Below are 23,545 nucleotides of genomic sequence, written 5' to 3'. Positions count from 1 at the left end.
GCAAGACTTACAGAGAGTACAAAGTTCATTGAAATAGATAAAAACTTCTAACTACATAGCCAAAAAACAAAATTTTACAACTTCAATGAACCGAAGCGACAATGAAAAGAAATACAGAAGAGATTATCATAAGATTATCATAAGATAATAAAGTAAAAAGGAAACAGTTACAATGCTTCAAGGATAAATTTTAACTTCCCTATTCTATGGTGCTAATCTCTATTCTAACCCTTAAGCACTTTCAACCTTTGAGCCTTTTATAGCTCGTGTCCCATAGATGTATATCTAAACTGCTGAACATTCATAATCCCCTGGCAGTGTCCCACAGGTACTGTGTTCAGTACAGGGTTGGGGTTGAGGAATCCAGGCTTTTGCCAGCAGATCCTCAGGAATGTCAGCCTGCACTACACCCTAATCCACATTTCCCACGTTTTGGTCTTACTACATTTAACTTTAATTAAAAGGGAAAACAGTTGCAAGAGATTCTGGGAGTTGAGAAAACTGGAAAGCCACCATTGCTTCAGTGCAGGCTGTCCGGTAGAATAACTTGCAAACAGCATTCAACACTGTAAGAAAACATAAGATCAAAATGAAAGCGAAGGCAGCAAAACTCCAAATATATAAATTGAGGCCAGAAAATCAGGTCTTTAGATTAAGCCAATTAGCGACATTGTTAAGATGGTTCAGACTTTGTTTCTGGCTATTATCTTATACTTGCTTCAGTTGTACAGTAAATTGATGATTTTGGAGGGCAGATACATCTTTTGGGTTTTTTTTTTTTTTTTTTTTTTTGAGACAGAGCCTCAAGCTGTTGCCATGGGTAGAGTGCCATGGCATCACAACCACAGCAACCTCCAACTCCTGGGCTCAAGCAAGTCTCCTGCCTCTGCCTCCCAAGTAGCTGGGACTACAGGCGCCCACAACCCCCGGCTATTTTTTTGGTTGCAGCTGTCATTGTTGTTTGGTGGGCCCGGGCTGGATTTGAACCCGCTAGCTCAGGTGTATGTGGCTGGCGCCTTAGCCACTTGAGCCACAGCGCCGAGCCAGGCAGATACATCTTGAGCTAACTGTCTTTCAGATGTGCCTTGAAGGTGTAGTTTTACTGAGTTCCAACTTTCAGAAATATCAAATAGAATGGGTGTGACACACATAGATCGGCAAGCGGTATCACATATTAACTGTCTAGGCCACAATGCCTCTTGCCTTTCACTCATCCAAAACACAACGGCCTCGAGAGCATTAAGTTGTTTTAAAATTTCCTGATCAATGGTGGCTAAAGATTGAACTTCTGAAGTGATATTTTGAAGACAGCTGTTTCTCAATGGGCTGTTTGAATGAATGAGATAAAGCTACAGCGGCGATTGTGGCTATAGCGGCAACGGCGGTGGCTAAAATTATAGAAGCTATAAGGACTCTGAGGAAATGTTTCTCTTGGAGTTTTCTCAAAGCTGACATAATTTGCTCTAATTTTCCATCCAAGGATGGGTGTGTTTGACCGGAATCCAAGACTCAGCATGTTGTGTTAAAATACATAAGTGAGTTAAAATCAAGCTGGGTCACATTAGAATAAGTAAAACAAGGAGTCAAATTTTGTTGTCTTTTAAAATCAAATTGAAATGCTTTACTTGGAAGAATGGGTTTTTGACAAATTTAAGTAAATTTGGGGGGGGGGTGTCAAAGCAGAAATACAAGGTTTTTCTTTTTTTTTTTTTTTTTTAAGAGACAGAGTCCCACTTTGTAGCCCTTGGTAGAGTGCCATAGCATCATAGCTCACAGCAACCCCCAGCTCTTGGGCTTAGCCGATTCTCTTGCCTCAGTCTCCCAAGTAGCTGGGACTACAGGCACCCGCCACAACGCCCAGCTATTTTTTTGTTGTTGTTGTTGCAGTTTGGCCAGGGCTGGATTTGAACTCGCCACCCTCAGTATATGGGGCTGGCACTCTACTCACTGAGCCACAGGCGCTGCCCAGAAATACAAAGTTTCCAAGTACAAATCATAACTTAAGCGTAAGAGTCATTAACAATGCATCACGGAGGATGATTAGGAAAATGAACTTAGTGTCCTCAGCGGACCAATCGTGGCAAGACAGAGCAGCCCTCCAAATATATTTTATAATAGGAGTGTAAATAGGTTGTGGAAGGAACCAGTGGATCCTTTAAAGAGGGACAGCGAAGCCAGGATTCTAACCTTTGCGGCCAAATAATGGTAGGCAAAAAGAATCCCCATTTTTGATGGGTTTCAAGAGTACAAAGTCCTCGGGGCTCCAAATTTTCTAATGTGAAATTGTTTGGCAGATAATTTCTGGGGAAGTTAGAAGAACATCAGGACGAACTTAAATCCAAAGCAGGGGCATCAGAGCCATTAAGGCGAGTATGGTTACATATAGGGAGGGATAGGTTTAGAGAAAATATTCCCAGAAGCTGGGCCACCACTGACTCTCACTCCATTAATGAAAATTTGATATATCAGTGATTCTAGAATTATTGTGATAAATACAATTCATACACCATTGAGAGTAAATAAAGTACAATATGTAAGAAATTCAGACTCAAACTTCTGCAAACATAAAGGTATGTCCTCAGGTAAGGATCAGTCTTGAGTTAATTGATGCCATCTACTATTACACATTTGACTACCACAAGATTTAGAAGTGCATTCCCATAAAAGGCCAAAAGGTGGTAGCCAAGAGCCACCAATGGTGTTCCTATCAGTGGTGTAAAGAGGAGGCTGAGGGTCCTCCCAAGTAACTGAAGGGAAAAAAAACAGTGGCTTTAATAAATGGGCCAAGTAAAAATGAGGGGTAGCACTTACCTGTCCTACAGAAAAGAAAAGGAAGATAAAGATTACCTGTCCGCCCTGAGAATTGATGGTAACATTAGCCAGCATAGAAAGAAAAAGATTTTCTGGTGTTACAGGTGCTCCTGTATGTTCCAAGACCCCTCCTGCTTGGTTGGTGAGACGTTTTAAACTTCCCCAAGTGATATCGGACGCTTTTTGGGTGTTAGGTGTCGCAGTGATCTTTCGCCTCTTCCGACTCCGTGGAACTGGTCCCAGAGGTGTTTCAGTATCCAGACTGTCCAATTCTGGAAGGGGATTTTTCTCTGGCTGATGCAAACTCATGGTAAGGTTTGACAAGGCGGGCTGGGACTCACAAGGGACCTGTTGGCGAGAAAACGGCAGCATAACCCCTCCCCCCACATTAATAATGTTACTGGCTCCAACCACTGAGGACTGCCTAGGTGTTCCTTGTAAAGCACCAACAGTCTGGGGTATTTGTTGTGGGGAGTAAAATATCTTTCAGCAGCAGTAGTGCCTAACTTAGAGCAATTCAAAAAATTAAGAGTAAAGAGAACTTTATGTAATAGTTCTTGTGGCATAAGCTTATCCTCCATAAGCCCTTCTTTTTCACTAATTGGCATTTTGAAAGTGAATGACAAGGTTCTATGATGGCTTTGCCTGTGGGGTTATGGGGGATACCTTGTTACATGTTTAATTTGCCACTTTTGGCAAAACAGAAAAAAAAGAGTAGGAAGTATAAGCAGGACTATTGTCAGATTTTATTTGTTGAGGAAGTAGTAAAGTAGAAATTGTTAATACATGACATTTAGTATGTTTTGCAGTTTTTCCTGTTTGGCAAGTGGCATGAATCATGCTGGAAAAAGTATCAACACAAACATGTATTTGACTTTTCCAAAGGGATTTAAATGAGGAATATCCATTTGCCAGAGGGCATTAGATTGTAAACCATAGGGGTTAACTCCCATAGAAAAAGATGCACATGTTTGCATTCTGAGCAAGCTCAGAAAATGTCTCAAGCTTGGGAGTTTAACTGGGAAGGATCAAGTTAAGGTTCAGGCTCCCTGGTGGAAGAATTACTGAGACTGGATAGCAGCAGATATAGTAGCATTAAATAAAATTAAAGAGGCTGCTTGGATGTTTCCTTCTGTAACGGGACTAGGAAGATTGGAATGAGAATGAATGTAATGAGTTAAGAGGTGTCTTCTTTCCTGAAAGGTATTCAAGAGAAGAAAAAGGGTCATGTAAGTTTTTGTTAAAAGTTTGATGAATGAGTGTATGATAACTACAACTTGACTATATATGCAGAGTATGCCACAATTTAGTAAAGGGAATAACTGTAATGCTAAGATGGCAGCAATAAGTTCTGTATATTGTGTGGTGTACTTGTCAATAGTAATAGAATGTTCTCATTTATCTAAGTTTTTCCATGAGACCATCCTTTGCCACTTTTTCCAGATCCATCAATAAGTACAGTAAAGGCATTTTTTAGGGGTGTATAAGATGGAATTAAATTGAGTTAAAGGAAGCAGTTGAAGTGCATATATATCTTTGAGAGGAAAATTTGTAAACTGTAATTTTACAAAAAAATTTTCAAGGGCTATTTGTAACAATTCCTTATCTCCAGGCTGCCATAAAACTCTCTTCATCTGCACCAGGGATAATAACATGAGGAGCATAACCAGTCAATTGTTGGTATCTAAGTCTGCCTTGGTGGATTAGAGAATCATTGGTCGATTTTTGTAAATAATTTTTTCTTGCAATGTTAGGCAAAAATAGCCAATTATTCCTAATTGAGTACTAAATTCTTAAAACAAGCCAGTTAAACCATAAGGACTGTTGAAAATAATAAAAGCAATTGGTTGTTCAAGCAATTGAACCTCTTCACTGCAAGTGAGCTATCTTTTTCAATTAGTTATTCAATGTAATTTAGCTATTGTTTAGGTTCAAGGGATAAAATAAAGGGGGAATTGAGGGCACGGTCTCCTTTTAATGTATTAAAAGTATAGTACAAAGCAGAGCAACACAGCCAACTGATATATCCTGATATTTTTGGTAAATCATTGATGTTATTAGAGATACAGAAGGAGATTCACTGGGGCCAAATAATAAAAAGTCTCCAAAATATAACCTAAATATTCCCAAGGTGCCTGAATTTGGATCTTTTCCAGGGCTATTTGAAGGCCTGCCTGGACCATAGAACTAGTTAAAAATTGAAGCATTTGGGAGAGAACAGTTTCATTTTTATGGGCTATTAAAATGTCATCCAAATAATGATATATTACAGCAGCTGGAAAGTTATTTCGGATAGGGCTTAGAGCTCTAGCAACGTAAAGATGGCATAAAGTAGGGCTTGAGGTAACACTTTCTAATCATTCCTTGAGGTAAAACTTTCCACTGGTAAAGTTCTACTGGTGCCCCACAGTTAATAATGGGGACAGAAAATGCCAACTTTACTTTATCAGAAGGATATAAAGGGATATTTAAAGAACAACCTTTTAAATCAATAATCATGAGAAATGTTCTTGGGGAATTAAGGCTAGATTAGGAGTCCCTGGTTGTAGAACTCCCACAGGAACAATGTGAGCATTTATTAACCTTAAGATCATTTATCAACCTCCACTTTCCACACTTTCTTGGTATGCAAAAAATTGAAGTATTCCAGGCACTAACCAGTGATTCTATATGACCTGCCTGCTGTTATCAAATTAATTGCCCAGTTTGTGTAAGTCTCTCTGGCTTTAGTGGCCAGTGATTTCCCCCTAACCAGGGCACCAAATTTCCACACTGAAGTTGGAGTGGCTCGACTTAAATGGCCATTAGGATAAATCTGACACAGTAGTAATTTGAACACTCCATTAAGTCAACAAATCTTGGCTTCATAAAATGTAAGGAAAGTCCAATACATAGGAGTAGAGGGTTGCCGGCTGATTATCAGGGCTGCTGCAAAGTAGAGGAAATTTATTCTGCTAGGGCACTTAGGATTTCTCCAAGTCAGTAATTGATTAATGTGAAGTTTGCATCTCCAAAGCCTCTTGCCACTCTTTAGCTGCAATAATAGGTACATCTGCCCCAGAGTTCATTAAACCTGTTATACCTTTCTGGTTTCATTTATAGTCAACTGTGGTCTAGATTCATGTCCCACAAGACCTCATTTTTCTTGTTCATTAAAGAGGTCTTCAAAAAAAAAATGCCCAGGCAAAGTGTTAGGTATTAGAATTAACCAAGCAATTAGAGTTCCTTTTGGGAGGAATCGATAAGGCCCATAATCATAGCTATAATTTCGGGGAACTCCTAAACTTTTTGGTCAGGATGTATTGGTTTCCCAACAATAATGAATTGCCACAGTCAACAGAGGGTAAAGGAGCCCCCATAATGTAGTGGGGGCCTCTATAACTTCCTTTTCTACATTTGTTTCTGTGTCTTAGACCAAAATTAAATCATAAGAAAGAACTGTTTCAGTAGGGGATGTCAAATCAGTAATTCTTTAGCTAAGTAAAGTTGGCATAAAGTAGGGCTATTAATCATTCACTAAGGTAAAACTTTGGGCCAAATCTAGGATGTAATTGGGGATGGTTTATGAGGGAGTCTGGCTACTTGGGTTTTCTGAGATGCTGAAGCCTGGATCCCTCTGCCAGGTTCCCAAAATATGATTGCCGTGGGAGTTAAATTTTGAACGATACTGATTTAACAAGTAAAATCCTTTAACATATCAGGGACATTTGTTTTTAGGGAGGACATTATTATTATGTGGAGAATTATCATTAAGACAGGTCTTCTGAAAAGTTTCCCACTTGGCTACGTTTATAACGGGGAGCTTGTAAAGCTGCCAGCAATACCCGTGCTTAAGGCTTGCAGTTCCTACATTCTGTCAAGTTTTTATCATATCAGCAAAGAAAGGAAAGTGCCTTTTTAAAGGAGCTAAAACTTTCTGACAATCCGAATTGGCAGCCTCATAAGCAAGTTGAAGGGTTAAAATTTCAGCAATCTATTGATTCTCATTTTGACAGCTGACAGCATTTTGTAACCAGTCAATAAAATCTAAATAAGACTCTGTGGCTTCCTTCCAAATGGTGGCAAAGGAGCCAGTAGGCACTTGAGAATCAGGAATTTCTGTCCACACCCAATAGGCCCCTTGAGAGCTCTGAGAATGACAGTTGGCTTGAGCATGGGGTCAGCATGAGGACCATTTTCTGTGAGCATGTCAATTTCAACAGGGATTCCTACCTGGCAATTACCTGTGGGTATAATCCGGCAGTGATTTTGAAACTCTTGGACCCAAAGCCTATACTGGGCATGGGACATAACAGTCTTAACTAAAATGTCCCAGTCCCAGGGTGTCATTTCATACACATTAGTGATGGATCCTACTGTATCCCCAATCAAAGTGCTCTGCAAACTGTTCTCGGTGATGCTCTATGTTCTTTAAAAACTGAAAACGAGAGGTTCTCACGGTAGGGTCCCTGGCCACCGACTCTTATCACAGGAAAGGCCTAAACACATTTGCCATCCTGAGCAGCTCTTTCTCTTAAGTATTTCTCCATAATACTCTCAAATTTAGGAAAAGGCTGGGCCAAACAATCAGCAGAAAAGGAAGAAACAACAGCTCCAACCCAGACTCCTCTGCTCCCTTTTTGGGAGGTAAATAACAAGGAGGGTCTGGTTTGGGATCATCCGGGGGAGCTTACCTGGTAGATTATCTCCTTGATAATCAATGCTAGACAGCATTGATTCCATACTATAAGATGTTGGACAGCTACCTGGCCCAGAGATTGCCATAGCCATCATCCCAATTTTTCCCAATCTTCCAAACTAAGCCTTCCCTCCCTAGGATACCAAGGACATTGATATTGGACTATAATTAAAGATTCTGTCAACTGGTTGATACCTTACAGCTTACTGCTCAGAGCAGACCTTGCAAATGGAGCTTCTGAGCCTTTTGTTCTTTAGGGACAGTATTTGCCATCTTAGAAAATAAAAATAGGCTCGACACCAGTAGCACAGTGGTTATGGCGCCAGCCACATCCCCTAAAGTTGGCGGGTTCAAACCCAGCCCAGGCCAGCTAACCAACAATGATAACTAACAAAAAATAGCGGGGCGTTGTGGTGGGTGCCTGTACTCCCAGCTACTTGGGATCCCGACTGAGCAAAGAGAATCAGCTTCAGCCCAAGAATTTGAGGTTGCTGCGAGCTGTGACGTCACAGCACTCTACTGAGGGCAACATACTGAGACTGTCTCAAAAAATAAAAAATAAAAATAAAGCTTAAGAAAGACATACAAAGGGAGGCTAGAATAAACCCCCAGCTTGGACCACTCCCTGTGACAGAAGCGACCATTTCCCATGGGAAACAAGAGTACAGTAAAAGCCTTAGTTGCTGCCCTAACAGGCACCGACTACTGCCACCTGAGAAGCACCCTTCCATACATCAAGGAGCACCCCAGCCAGAGTCTCTCAATTGAAACCTCCCTTCTGAGTGATGGGACAACCACGATGAAATAAAACTGAAAGAGAAATGGATGATCTTGCGAGCCTTTCCCTAAAATCACAATCTCGCTGAGGGTTTCCAGGGCTTATTCCTTGGCACCCGTTGTCCCTTACCGGGTTAAACAGACGTCCTTTTTCCCTTCCTCCTGGACTCTGGGAGACTGTCACCGTCATCACTTGTTTGCTGGGTCCCTGCTCAAGGGTACCACTTGTTGCTGTTCTGCTCCTAGGGATGAAACGGCGAGGGGACGGCGCGAAAAGTAAACTCTTACACTCAGTTATTTTTAAAGAAACAACCGATGAGGTTCAGATAGGCAACCAACTTCACATGCCAAGCAGTAGCAAGGAAGTGCTGCCCTGAACAAAAACCTCAAAGGTCTTTTATTGATCCAGGACAAATGCATACGTGCAAGAAGTATGGAACATACAAAGTGCATTATAAAGAAAAAGAACCTTCTAACTACACTGCCAAAAAACAAAGAAGTTTTGCAACATCAGTGAACTGAGGATATGACGGAAAGAAAAACGGAAGAAATTATCATAAGATTATAAAGTAAGAAACAGTTACAGTGCTTCAGGGGTAAATTATCTTTTCTATTCTATGCTGCTAATATATATTTTAATACTTAAGCAATTTCAACATTTGAACCTTTTCTAGCATGTGACCCACAGATCTCTTATCTGAACTGCTGATAATTCCTGACCCTAGCGGTGTCCCACAGGTACTGCATTCAGTACAGGGCAGGGGTTGAGGAATCCGGGCTGTTGCCAGCAGATCTTCAGGAATGGCAGCCTGTACTATATCCTAAATCCCAGGCTGCTCAGAATCCCAATTCTCAAGGAACACAAATTATCTTTAAGACCATATTAACACACAAATTTGCAACCTGTAAATTTAATCTGAAGACAAACAGTGACAACTTTTTTTCATTCTTGGTTTTAGAGTCAAAGTGCTAAACTTACAGATTCTTACAGTAATTTAAAATTACTTTTAGAGTTTTAAAACTAGTTTCATAATGTATGCTGGTAAGTAAATAACAAAACCTCCTAACACTAGTGATAGGAAAAGAAAACTTGAATTAAAAAGTCATTCCTTTACCACAGTTTAGTCTACATAAAATATGTGATATCACACTAATTATTTCAATAATTACTTAAGGAGAGGGACAAAATAGTTCAGTTACCATTAAATTTTTCTCTTCTTTACTAATGCCACCTTTCTACTCTACTACTGCCTCTAATACTTTCCCATCCCCATGGGATTAAAGATTAAGAAATAGCCTTCCAGTCCCTCAACCTAGAATTAACTTACCTTTTATTTTTTTACATACACACATTTTTAATTTCCCAGAGTCATTTCTTAAAGGAGTTTAGATTCTATCTCTGCAAGAAAAATGCCAAGTGGCTTAACCCACAACAGTTGTTTCTCTATTGGTATTTAAGATATACCACATAAATTAACTTCTAACAATGCCTATTTCAAGGTAATTTATGTGAGATCTTAGGAATGAAAATAAATTTCGAAATTCTTGCCGTTCTCCACAACACCATCCTTTTTTTTTTTAAGCCTCTCAACTAAATTAAATGCTGGAATTGAACCAGCTTAATAACAGCAGTGGAGGAAAAAAAGGTAGAAGAGAAAAAAGAAAGAAATGTAGGCATCTAAATCTAAATACTTACCTTGATCCTGTCATAGGACCTCTTCCATCCTTGTCATATCCCCCACGCTCTCTACCTCCTCCCTGTGACCCGCCATATCCTCTATTATCTTCTCCATACCTACTCACATCACGACGGTCATCTGTAAAAAGGAAAATATTACATAAATGAACAGCACTGTTCTTTCCTAGAAAGACTTCAAATGACATGATCTTATATGGCTCTTTAGGTCACACATTGTATCCTTTGGAAAATGGTACATATGTACAGAACTCAAACACAAATCATCATAAAATCATCTGCAATTAAATGGTTGAGAATTATATCTATGCCAAATTCCATTCTGTTAAAAGTCAGAGTAAAAGAGTAATACAGAACAGTTTGAATTAAAATACAGTCTAGGTGCATTTCTTAGATGAAAATAACAACCCTAAAAAAAAAAGTTAAGAAAACCCTAACCTTAAAAGTTATTACTTTTTTCACCTCGAAAACAATTATGTGTAAATCAAACATGGACAAGAAATAAATGTATTTTCTTTCTTTCTTTTTTTTTTGAGACAGAACCTCAAGCTGTCGCCCTGGGAAAAGTGCCATGGCATCACAGCTCACAGCAACCTCCAACTCCTAGGTTTAAGTGATTCTCTTGCCTCAGCCTCACACGTAGCTGGGATCACAGGTGCCTGCCACAACACCCAGCTATTTTTTGGCTGTAGTTGTCATTATCGTTTGGCAGGTCCAGGCTGAATTCAAACCCACCAGCTCTGGTGTATGTGGCTGGCGCCTCTTGAGCTACAGGTGCCGATCTAGAAATAACTAGATTTTCAAACTGAGAGAATATATTCAGTAAATGAAATTCCACTTTTACTCATTCACTTATTCATTCATTCAATTATTAAACAAATGTTTATTGACCACTTTTATGAATCAAACCATATACCAGGCCCTAAAGATACAAAAAACAGGACCTCTGCCTTTGAAGCATTCATTTTCATGATAAGGACGTGTAAGTATCAGTGGTATATACAAAGTCCTACTGGAAAACAAGAGGAAATAATGACTAACCCTTCTTAGATAAGATTAGAAAAGGCTAATGTAGAATAATTTCTCCCTAGCAAGTACACCAACATCACGAAAAGAACATTGTTAAAAGATTAGACTTCACTGAGACCACAATGAAGAAAATTCAGGTAAATCAGCCATCAAAAAGTTGTATGATCATTTGGGCATCTAGAAATTCAGAAACAGCAATCTAATGAACTACTTTTGATGACCACGAGAAAAGATAATATATTCAAGGTAACCCCAAATTTTACAAACAGGTGAAATCCTGTCTTTTAATCCAAAACTTAATATACAGGAGGAGCCCATAGCTCAGTGGTTAGGGTACTGGCCACATGCTCTGGGGCTGGTAGGTGAGAACTTGGCCCAGGCCTGCTAAACAAACAAAAAATAGCCAGGCATTGTGGCAGGTGCCTATAGTCCCAGCTACTCAGGAGGCTGAGGCAAGAGAATCGCTTAAGCCCAAGAGTTGGAGGTTGTTGTGAGCTATGATGCCACAGCACTCTACCAAGGGCGATAAAGTGAGACTCTTGTCTCAAAAACAAACAAACAAAAACTTAATATGAAAATAATTCTGTAAGAGGAAAAAAGAAAAACAACAGAGGTCAGTATATCTTACCTTGTGTGTGGTGGGTGTAATTTTCCCTTTGTGAATGATAGGACTGCTGGTTTTGATTATAGGAATCATGCTGTTGATCATAATTTGACTGCTCATCATATGAGCCTTGATGCTGATCATAGCCTGACTGCTGGTCATACGAATCTTGTTGACCATAATCTGACTGGTCATAGGATGGCGCTCTTCCACCTTGGCTAAACAGAAATCAAGAACTTGAGAGGAGGATTATGTTTACTGTAGCAAGTCAGACTGATATAAGAGGTGTGACCAATTAGACATCAATCTTATTTACTACTATTTTCTCATGGTAATTATTTAGCTCTTTTATCTGCAAAGTCTCCTTGTCACCAATGAAATACCCTTCAAAAGACAATTTTACCATCATTAAAGAGGAGCCACTTTATGAAAAAAAACAAAACATATACACCTTTGAAAACTACAGTAAAGCAAAAAATAACTATCGTTTTTGCTATCTCCATAAATTAAAAAGAGAAAAAAGATAAAAGATGCTACAAAGTTAAGTAACACAGCTGATTCTTTACCAAACATGCCATAAGTGTTGAGTCCTTTTAATAGTTACACTGAAAGGCTCTGTATCACTGAACTTTAACAACAATGTCATCTCCTAAAGTATTTGTAGAACTATTATGTTAGAATTCTCTTCAGAACCTAAACATCTAAACATCTTCTCGACAGCTTCAATCCTAATAAATTTTTAGAAAATAATAAATCATTCATATTTTAAGTATGTAAGAGGAAGGAATTTGCTTTGTAATACCATTTTTTAACTGAAAAGAAATATACCAAGTAGTAAGATTACCATCTTAAGGAAAATTCTAAGTATGTTCTAAGCAATAATGACTGCCATTAATTACCTGCTCTCAGGGTAGGAACATTAAAATGCAACACTCAATTAGATTTGAGTTCCAATAGGTTTATTTTACAAAGGGGGGAGACAAAAAATATCATACCTTAACAGTCCCATCTTATTCTACATCAGAGGATCAGAAAAATCTAATAAAGATTAGTATATGTTCCCCAACTCTCTATTTAAAACACAACACAACCATGGACCTAACCTTAGCACTTTACTTTAAAATGGTTGTCAAATCAATCTTAACACATTTGTTCTTTGGCCTACATTTATATTATGCTTCCAAAAACACATCCTTGGTAAAAGGAAAATCCTTAAAGCTAACCAACAGAGCCTGAAGAGTTACTCCCCAAAGATACCTTCTGAATATTCTTCCCTATATTTGTACTCTAGTATCTACTTTTTTTTTTTTTAATTGTTGGGGATTCATTGAGGGTACAGTAAGCCAGGTTACACTGATTGCATTTGTTAGGTAAAGTCCCTCTTGCAATCACCACTATCTACTTTTTAAAGCAGCACTCATATCTGCAGGACTGATAATCTAACTTCAAAAATCATTTCTCAAATTTTTTATTTAATTAAATTTAACTTAGAATTAATTATCTTCACTGCAGACAGAAAACAAGAGACCTTAATTTTTGCCTTATTTTTTAACTGTGTAACCTAAAAACTAGATAATCTTAACTTCTTTATCTCTATAAAATGGGGATAATAACTGACACTATCTCATAGTGATGTCTGAGAATACATCAGAGAATAAAAAGGTATTTCACAAATGTAAAGCACAATAAAAAAAAGGCTAGGCTGAGATGGGAAGATTGCTTCAGGGCAGAAGTTCGACACTATCCTGAGCCAAAATGAGACCCCATCTCTACCAAAAAATAGAAAATTTAGCTAAGCATAGCAGCATGCACTTTAGCCCCAGCTACCTCAGAGGCTATGGCAGAATAATCGCTTGAGCCCAGGAGTCGGAGGTTGTTATGAGCTATGACATCACCACTGTACTTTAACCTAGGTGTCAAAGCAAGACTATATCTCAAATAAATAAAACATAAAAAAAGAGTTCCTGCTATTAAAAATTAAGTATAAATGAAGCATAGTGACATATGCCTATAATCCCAGGAGGCTGAGGTGAGAAAGCCAGCCTGGACAACATAGCAAGACTGTTTTAAAAAAACAAAAGTAGGTACAGGTTCTTAAAATCTGAAAAGTAAAAAAAACTTTATAAAAACTATCAACTTAGGCTAGGCATGGTGGCTCACACCTGTAATCCTAGCACTTTGGGAGGCCAAAGATTAGCCTGGGCTATGGAGCAAGACTACATCTCCGCAAAAAAATTTAAAAATTAAAAATAAAAAAATTAGGCAGATGTGAGGCATATTCCTATAGCCCTAGCTCCTCAGGAGGCTGAAGTGGGAGGATTGCTTGAGCCCAGGAGTTCGAGGCTACAGTGAGTTCTGATTACACCACTGAACTTCACTCTGTGTTAACTGAGCAAAATCTTGTCTTAAAAAAACAAAAACAAAAACAAAAACCTCCTTTTAAACTTGTTGGTAAATATTCACCTACCTGTATTAACAAATAAAACAAATTTTGGGATATCTGACATATGTGGATAAGTTTTGGCACTTTTTATGATAAAAATCAGTATTTCTGCCCTGTAAAGGTAATATATTCACATGACTCAAAAGTAAAATGGAAATGAAAAGGTAAATATTCAGAAGTCTCAATCTACAGGCAGGTTTTTATTTAATCTCAGGTATAGAGATTCAAATTTCTCTAACATTTAAATAATGTACTTTAATTTACAGCTAAGCATTGATTTCATAAATGACACATCAAAAGAAGAACCAAATGACAATGCTATCTATTTTCACTCTCCATGATACAAAACTGTGAAATCTACACTTCATTAAAACTTTTCTAAAAAACAAAATGTTTGAAGCTAAGATTTTGTTGGTGAAATCTGTTCAATATCCAGTGTCATTTCCACTGCCCATAACCATCTCAGTACTTTACTGTTTCCTTACCCTCCTGATGACTCCATGTTTTGTTGTCCCTGGTTATTATATGATTGCTGGCCATATGAGCTCTGCTTTTGATTCTCATAACCACCGTAGGACTGTGAATAACCTAAAGATTGGATGGGTATACCATTTAGTGAAAGCTCTAATTTTTCAATTTCTAAAACAGCAAATTTAACAAACTAGTCCAACCTGACTGGCTTTGTCCATAATTGGAGTAACCGCTGTAGTTCTGTCCATATGAGGAATCAGTCGTTTGCCCATAACCAGAATATCTCTGAAATTTAGGTAAATACTCAAGTTTCATCACCTACTTAAGATAAAAATAACTACTTATAAAAAACACAATTTATATTTCAACCTACTTGTGGTGCTTGTCCATATCCTTGGTTGCCTTGATTTCCATAGGAAGAATAACTGTAAAAGAAAAAAGTAATACTTGAAAGAAATGTGCTAAAATTTAAAAGCTTAATGAAGAACACTGCCTTGATTTTCAACTTTCAACTCAAATACAAGACCCTTTTCTGAGAAACTGTCAACTTCTTGTCTCTTAAGAGTCTAAGTTGGCTCCGGACACAGTGGCTCACACCTGTTATCCTAGCACTCTGGGTGCTCAAGATTGCTTGAGCTCATAAGTTCAAGACCAGCCTGAGCGAAAGCAAAACCCCGTCTCTACTAAAAATAGAAAAAAAAAACTGAGACAATAGCTTGAGCCTGATTTGGAGGTTGCTGTGAGCTATGATACCATAGCACTCTACCCAGGGCAACAGACTGAGAATCTATTTCAAAAAATAAAGGGTCTAGGGTGGCGCCTGTGGCTCAAGGAGTAGGGCGCCAGCCCCATATGCCGAGGGTGGTGGGTTCAAACCCAGCCCCGGCCAAAAAAAGGGTCTAAGTTGTAAGATGATGATAAAAGACTACTAAAGACAAAGTCACTCCCAGGCCTATTGAATGTCTAACAAATACTCAAAGTTTTGCTTTGACAATCCCCCACAAATCAACAAAACTTCACTGTAGCTAGAAAATGCTGAGAGAATTATGTCTGTGGGTGGGGGAACAAAAACAACATGGCAAGACCCACAATAAATACACAAAGAAGAAAAACAATGACTTCTTAAGTTTAGCACTTTAAACAAGTTAGCTATATTTGGAAGAGTTAATTTCTTCCTACCATTTGCTTTAGTTAAATGGCTTTAACTTCCTAGAAAGGCACAGAGTGATAAGTCTAATTTAAATATATTTATAATTAAAGGTAGGTATACCTCCAGAGTACTATCATAGAACGAAATTTTATCATATCCCAAGTGTCACAGTGAAGTCTGACATGTAGTTCAATAAATATTTGCTGACTGATAATGAATAAATGTATCTTCGTAGGATTAAAATTTTCTTTAATTTTATAGTATACAAACTAACAATTCAGAAACAAACTTTCTGAATATATACTATAAATTTCTTTCTTTTTCTTTTTTTTTTTGAGACAGAGTCTGAAGCTGTTACCCTGGGTAGAGTGCCATGGCGTCACAGCTCACAGCAACCTCAAACTCTTGGGCTTAAGTGATTCTCTTGCCTCAGCCTCCCAAGTAGCTGGGACTATAGGCACCTGCCACAATGCCCACCTATTTTTTTTTTTCCACCCATTTTTGTTGTTGTTGTTGCAGTTGTCATTGTTGTTTTTAGCTGGCCTGGGCCAGGTTCAAACCTGCCAGCCTCAGTGTATGTGGCCAGCACCCTACCCACTGAGCTACAGGCGCTGCCTATAAATTTCTATATCCAAAGGAAATAAAACATCTGCAAAAATCTTTTTTATTATTTTAGAGCTATCAAGGGCTAACAGAATTCCTTAACTTTTGAAAATATATTTCACTGGATAAGCATTTGCTAAATATGTATTAGAAGGTAAGCACTATCTTATCAGAATTAAGAGTCAAATCAGTTTTGTTTTCAGAAAGCTTAAAATTTGATGACAGAAGATATCTGAGATGCTATTCTGAATATCTCACACACTGACCTGCAAAACATTTACGGTCTAGGCCGAGTGCAGTGGTTTGCACCTGTAACCCTAGCACTCTGGGAGGCCAAGGCGGGTAGATTGCTTGAGCTCAGGAGTTCAAGACCAGCATGAGCAAGAAGGAAACCCCATTTCTAAAAAACAGCTGAGAATTGTGGTAGGCACCTATAGTCCAGGCTGCTTGGGAGGCTGAGGTAAGAGGATTGCTTGAGCCCAAGAGTCTGAGGTTGCTATAAGCTATGATGCCACAGTACTCTACTGAAGGTGACAAAGTGAGACTCTGTCCCCAAAAACCAAACAATAAAAATTTACAGTCTAAGTTAAAGGTTGCATTTATGATAAGCAAGAGAGGCCTACAACATATATACATTCACATAACATTTATTTATTTATTTATTTAGAAACAAAGTCTCACTCTGTTGCCCAGGCTAGAGTGCCTTGGCATCAGCCTAGCTCACAGCAAACTCAAACTCCTGGGTTCAAGCAATCATCCAGCCTTAGCCTCCCAAGTAGCTAGGACTACAAGGCGTCTGGCTAAATTTTCTATTTTTAGTAGAGATGAGGTCTTGCTCTTACTTAGGCTGGTCTTGAACTCCTGAGCTCAAGGGATCCTCCCACCTCAGCCTCCCAGAATGCTAAGATTACAGGTACAAGCTACCATGTCCAGCCAGAACTGTCTTTTCATTGTGAACATGATAAGAACTCTAAAAAGTGCTAAACATTTCTATTATGATGCTTTCAAAAAATCTGCTATGTATTATACCATCAAAAAATGCAAAGATTTTTCTAAGAAACTGTTATGGAATTTAACTGCTTAAATACCCTTAGTAATTATTTCTTCTAGGAAATTTCTTAAAGAAAACATAAATTTTAAAATATCTAGGAGATTTGTTTTAATTTCTACAAGGCATCAATATTTACTGATGCAAACAGATGTTTAAGAAAATGAGTAAGTCCAGGACAACAGCATATGCCTGTAGTACCAGCTATTGGAAGGCTGAGCTATTGTGAGCAACATAGCAAAACCCTTCTTTAGAAAAAAAAGAGCCTGGGCAACATAGCAAAACCCCTCTTTAAAAAAAAAATCACTTTTAATAAAAGCCAAGTGCAGAGACTCACATCTATAATCCTAACACTTTGGGAGGCTAAAGCGGGAGAATCACTTGAGGCCAGGGGTCAAGACCAGCCTGAGCAGCATATTGAGACCTCATCTCTATAAAAAATTTAAAAACCAAACAGGAGGGCACCGCCTGTGGCTCAAAGGAGTAGGGTGCTGGCCCCATATGCCGGAGGTGGTGGGTTCAAACCCAGCCCTGGCCAAAAACTGCAAAAAAAAAAAAAAAAAAACAGGTGTGGTGGCACATGCTTACAGTTCCAGCTGCTGGGAGGCAGAGGAGGGAGAACTGCTTGAGCCCAGGAGTTTGAGGCTATAGTGCGATACTGATCATACCACTCTACTCTAGCCTGCCAGGCAACAGAGGGAGACCCTATCTCTTAAAAATATAAAATAAAATAAACACAAGAAAAAAGAAAAGGAATAAATGTTTAAGAATACCTATATATGTAAGTCAACCCCCCGCAACAAGCTAATATCTTTTTTTTTAATTAAGTCATATACACATAGATCATGAATACATATATGCATATGTGGGGTACAATGTGTTGATTTCTTTATACAATCTGACATGCTTACACCAAACCAATCAACATAGCTTTCACTTCATTTACTTGATTATTGTGTTAAGACATTTATGTTCTACACTTGACAGATTTGATTTGTACCCTTGCAATATGCTCCATAGGTGTGTCCCGCGCTAATATCTATCCTTAAGACAAGATAAGTCTCAAAAAAGAAGCTTGGATAAATTCACCTTTTTTCCCTCAGTTCTATCCTTTTGTAATAATAAAATGTACATATACTTTACCTTTGCTGCTCATCCCCAGACTGACCGTAACTTCCAGAATCTAGAACACACAAAAACAAGTTTAAATCTTATTGAAAATTAAGCATAATTTTTTCAAAGGCTGATTTGAGGTCAAACAGAATAAATGTGCTAAGAAAATATCAAAAATGAATTACAGAAAGAAAAACTACAAGTTTAATACTGTGCAAGGAGAAATCTATACAAATAGTACTTTCTTTTTATAATAACTATGTTATTTGAAAACAACTATTCTACAAATGTGTGCTAATGGTCATAAGAAGCAAGTGAACAAATGACAATCCCTTAAACATTCAAGTTATACTATCTTTATATACAAAAAGCTGTTAAAACTAATCAGGTCCAAAGAGGGGAAAGACATACACTCTTGACATCCATGAGATTGTATTTACTTGTGTATCTTCACCACCCCAATATATTCAGAAGTGCCAAAAAAATTAAAATGCATTTTAAGAAAGGAAAATTTTGTATTAAATTTGTAAGTCATGTTTGATTTCTTACTTATATGCATCTTTTGTTATAGGTATATATTGAGTATTACAATACAGTTTTTTGCTTTCTTAAAATGTGTATACTGTTTTTGCACCCTCTGTATACACCATTCCTCTGTATTGGACTACTGTGGCTTGTCCACAACAACAGAACAATTTCCAAAGACTTGCCAAAAGGTCAGTTAGTTGTGTAAGTCTGATTTTACCAAGCTTTCAAGGACTAAGCCAACTAGTGTAATAAGTCAATAGTTATCTGTTTATACTCTACATTTTGGCAATAAAAACTACCAAGGAAAGCATGAATTGAGTAACATCTATCAAAAAAATAAATAAATAAAAAAGAATTTGAACTATGAGGTTTTCTCAATACTTCCAAATGTCCATCATAAAAAAAATTGAAGAGGCTTTATCCATCCTCTAGTCTTCTACTCAGAATCAAATGAATGACCTAAGTTTGTGTTAAAAAGTAATTTTATGTGAAACACTTTGCAATTGAAAATTTGGCTCTTATCTCTCAAACTGCTAACCAATAGGCCCTACCTCATCTAATATGAAACAAAAACAAAATCTAAAACCAATCAAAAATCAAATAAATCAGTAACTTTATTTTTCATTCAATTTATATAAAGCTACAATACTGGCTCAGTGCCTGTAGCGTCTAGGGCGCCAGCCACACATACCAGAGTTGGCGGGTTTGAACCTGGCCCAGTCCTACCAAACAACAATGACAACTACAACAAAAAAATAGCTGGGCATTGTGGTGGGCGCCTGTAGTCCCAGCTACTTGTGAGGCTGAGGCAAGAGAATCGCTTAGGCCCAGGAGTTTGAGATGGCTGTGAGCTGTGATGCCACAGCACTCTACAAAGGATGACATAGTGAGACTGTGTCTTGAAAAAAAAAAACAAAACTACAATACAAAAATATTGCCACTGGTTGTATAGGTGGGCAACATCAAATTTGACACCTTTCTGCCATCAGACTGAACAAAATTTTTAAAACTTATTTGCAAGAATATTAAATGAAACCACTTCTTGTATGAATGTGGAGGTTATAAGGCTACCTGAAACTAAAATGAAAATACCATACCATCACTGCAAAGACCCACGATAATAAAAAAGCTCATATTGCATTAATAGCTAACAAAAGAAAAATAGGGAAAGAATACACAATCTAATTAGACCATAAAGAGATTAGATGTATCTGTGAAATGGCAAAGGAAATTACACTTTCCCAACCAGAAATTGAAAAGGGTTATGAGGGAAAAAGTATTAGAAGCAAAACTTATCAAGATACTAAGATACCTGGAGACACACAAAGCTGCAGACAGAATTCTATCCAAAACATGGTATAAGTTACAGGGGCGTGTGACCTGCAGTCATGGGCCTCATGCTGGTTATTTGAGGACTGTTTTTCTCATCTCTGGTGTCAGGTATCACAAAAAGTGTGCACAAATCTCTTCTTTTTTACTAGTGTTTGTGTATTTAATGTGTGGCCCAAGGCAAACCCCCCCCCCTTTTTTTTTAATTTCAGGTCAATATGAAGATGCAAACGATTAGGTTACACAATGTTTGCTTTTGTCAGAAGAGGTCCCTGTTGTAGTTGTGTCCCTCACCCACAAGGTGTGTCATATACTCTTACTTGTGCCCATTAGGTGGGAACACACCATCTCCCTCCCTCTACCCCTCCCCTCAACTTGACCAAGGCAACTCTTAGTCTTCCCATTTGTGGGAAAGAAGAAAAACTATTGGACACTCATAGAAACACCTGAGTGATAAAAGTGCAAATTTTATATTCATCAGTTTATAGTTATTTAAGGCATTTCAAACTTTTCAAAGTTATTTAAGGCACTTCAAACTGTTCAATATGATTACTTGACACTTGAGCCTTGTGTGTCTGGATCCAAGAATTATTCTGAAGTGCTTTTAAGTTTCCAAATACATAGGGTGTTGATTCTTGTTTTTTCTAATATTACATTAAGGTGTTTTCTTGTATTTTTGGTATTTGTTAGGATTTGCTATTTGGTCTTTTCCCTTCAGCACATGTCCCTTATGTGTTTGAAAATAATCATACATTTTCTAGCTGCACATAGTGGTGGCACTTATAGTCCCAGCTACTTTAGCTAGTTTAGACTGCTTGAGCCCAGGAGTTTGAGGTTGTTGTGGGCTAGGTTGAGGTCATGGCACTCTAGCCTACGTAACAGAACAAAACCCTGTCTCAAAAAAAAAAAAAAAAAAAAAAAAGTTTTTCTAAATTTTGAGCCAATTCTCCAGGTCGTAATATTATCAAACTCATTAGTTGCATCACTTATATTCTATTAACGTTTGGTCCTATTCCCACTGTTTTGCCTGACCTACTAAACAAAGGTATGGTTGGATTTTTTATTTTCTCTATGTTACCAAAGCTAAAGTGCCGTGGCTTCACTCTAGCTCACAGCAACCTCAAAATCCTGGGTTCAAGTGATCCTCTTGTCTCAGCCTCCCAAGCAGGTGGAGCTACAGGCACCTGCCAAAACACCCAGCTAATTTTTCTATTTTTAGTAGAGATGGAGTCTTGTTCTTGCTCAGGTTGGTCTCAAACTACTGAGCTCAAAGGATTCTTCTACCTTAGCTTCCCAGAATGCTAAGATTACAGACAGGTATAATCCACTACACCCAGCCCCCTTTCAGTATTTTTTATGTGTTTTGAGTACATCATTTCTCAACAGCATGCTGGATCACTTTTTCCCAATGTGAAAATCTTTTTTTTTTAATTAGTGTTTTACTACTTTTATTATTAGGTTATTTATTTCTACTCTTTTCTATTAGAATTTTCTATTTACTATGGTTTTTCTTTTCCTCTTTTCCTTTCCTGCTATTAAGATTTTCTTAGGCGGCGCCTGTGGCTCAGTGAGTAGGGCGCCGGCCCCATATGCTGAGGGTGGCAGGTTCAAACCCAGCCCTGGCCAAACTGCAACAAAAAAATAGCCAGGTGTTGTGGCAGGCGCCTGTAGTCCCAGCTGCTCGGGAGGCTGAGGCAAGAGAATCACGTAAGCCCAAGAGTTAGAGGTTGCTGTGAGCCGTGTGACGCCACGGCACTCTACCCGAGGGCGGTACAGTGAGACTCTTGTCTCTACAAAAAAAAAAAAGATTTTCTTTACTTCCTTTTTTCCTCCTACTGCTTTAGAAATTGCATTCAATTTCTTGTAATGTTACCATGCACATTTTTTTTTCAATTTTTCACATGCATTCCAGACAAAGTTCAATTTTTTTCTTTTTTTTGAGGCAGAGTCTTACCATGTCGCCCCCAGTAGGGTGCCGTGGCATCATAGCTCACGGCAACCTCAGACTCCTGGGCTCATGTGATTCTCTTGCCTCAGCCTCCTAAGTAGCTGGGATTACAGGCACCTGCTACAATGCCCAGCTATTTTTAGAGGCAGGGGTCTTTTTCTAGCTCAGGCTGGTCTCAAACTCGTGAGTTCCGGAGATCTGCCTACCTCAGCCTCCCAGAGTGCTAGGATCACAAGCGGGAGCCACCGCGCCCAGCCCTACAAAGTTCAAAATTATCTTCCAGTGAATACTTTAAGAACCTTAATGGCCTCATGCCGATCGCCTTCACCCATTATTTTACTCATTTTTTAATCTCTACATTTAATCATTTTAATCTTTAATGTTCTATAGCTTATATCTGCTTTTTATTTACCATGTTTCCTTCCTGTATATTTTTTACATCCCACTCCTCCCTACTAGATTTAGCTTCCTTTACAGGTTCTTTCAGCAAATGACAGTGGTATTCTTAGTTTTTCTGAGATACATAGCTACATGATAGTTTATTGGAGGGGAAATTCAAAGTCAATGGTTACTCTCCCTCTATATTCTTAAGGATCATTTCATTATTTTCCAGCTTCTTAAAACTATTAAGAAATGTTATTAATCTTACCAATGCTCCCCTATTTTCTCTGGTAGGTTTTGTTATTGGTATTTTATAGATTGCAGTTTTGTATCAATGTATCTAGATATGAATTTATTTATGTCTTGTGTTTAAGACTAGTGCTTCTTGATTCAAAAATGTGTATCTATTTTGGAAAATTCTCAATTATCTTCTTTTTATTTTTGTAAAGACAAGGTTTCTCTATGTTGCCCAGGTTGGTCTCAAATTCCTGGCTTCAAATGATTCTCCTGACTCAGCCTCCCAAAGTGCTGGGATTAAGGAAGTAAGCCACCAGGCCCGGTTTCAACTCTCTTAATCACTAATTTTTTTCTCCACTTTTCCTCAAATTTGTATTAGATGTATGACAGGAATTCCCAATCTATTTTCCATGCTTCTTTCTTCTATTTTGAGTCAGGGGGCTGCCCAGGATAGAGTATAGTACTGTCATAGCTCGCTGAACCCTCTAACTTCTGGGCTCAGACTGTCTTGCCTCAGCCTCCTGAGTAGCTGGGACTACAGGCACATGTCACAACATCTGGCTAACTTTTCTACTTTTTGTAAAGATGAGGTCTTATTCTTGCTCAGGCTCTTGAACTCCTGGCCTCAAACAATCCTGCCACCTGGGCCTCCCAGAGTGCTAAGATTGTAAGCATGAGGCACTGTGCTGGTCTATTTCC

The 23,545-nt window shown here is 38.3% G+C and overlaps 1 protein-coding gene across 3 annotated transcripts in view; it reads right to left on the bottom strand.

Moving 5' to 3' along the window:
• TAF15 (TATA-box binding protein associated factor 15) overlaps nucleotides 1-23,545 on the bottom strand; it is a 61,783-nt gene that overhangs the window by 34,242 nt on the left and 3,996 nt on the right. Inside the window, exons 2-7 of one of the 3 annotated variants that reach the window (XM_053567735.1) lie at nucleotides 18,454-18,493; nucleotides 14,883-14,934; nucleotides 14,710-14,794; nucleotides 14,524-14,626; nucleotides 11,620-11,813; nucleotides 9,963-10,083 (exon numbers count right to left, since the gene is read on the bottom strand). In XM_053567735.1, the coding sequence (XP_053423710.1) occupies nucleotides 9,963-10,083; nucleotides 11,620-11,813; nucleotides 14,524-14,626; nucleotides 14,710-14,794; nucleotides 14,883-14,934; nucleotides 18,454-18,493 (595 nt within the window). Of the gene's footprint in view, nucleotides 1-9,962; nucleotides 10,084-11,619; nucleotides 11,814-14,523; nucleotides 14,627-14,709; nucleotides 14,795-14,882; nucleotides 14,935-18,453; nucleotides 18,494-23,545 lie in introns of those variants that run through there. The other 2 variants (XM_053567737.1, XM_053567736.1) reach the window with 2 other exon arrangements.

The sequence above is a fragment of the Nycticebus coucang genome, chromosome 18, assembly GCF_027406575.1.
Source record: "Nycticebus coucang isolate mNycCou1 chromosome 18, mNycCou1.pri, whole genome shotgun sequence".
In the NCBI taxonomy this organism is placed as follows: Eukaryota; Metazoa; Chordata; class Mammalia; order Primates; family Lorisidae; genus Nycticebus; species Nycticebus coucang.
This window is presented reverse-complemented; position numbering and strand designations above follow the sequence as displayed.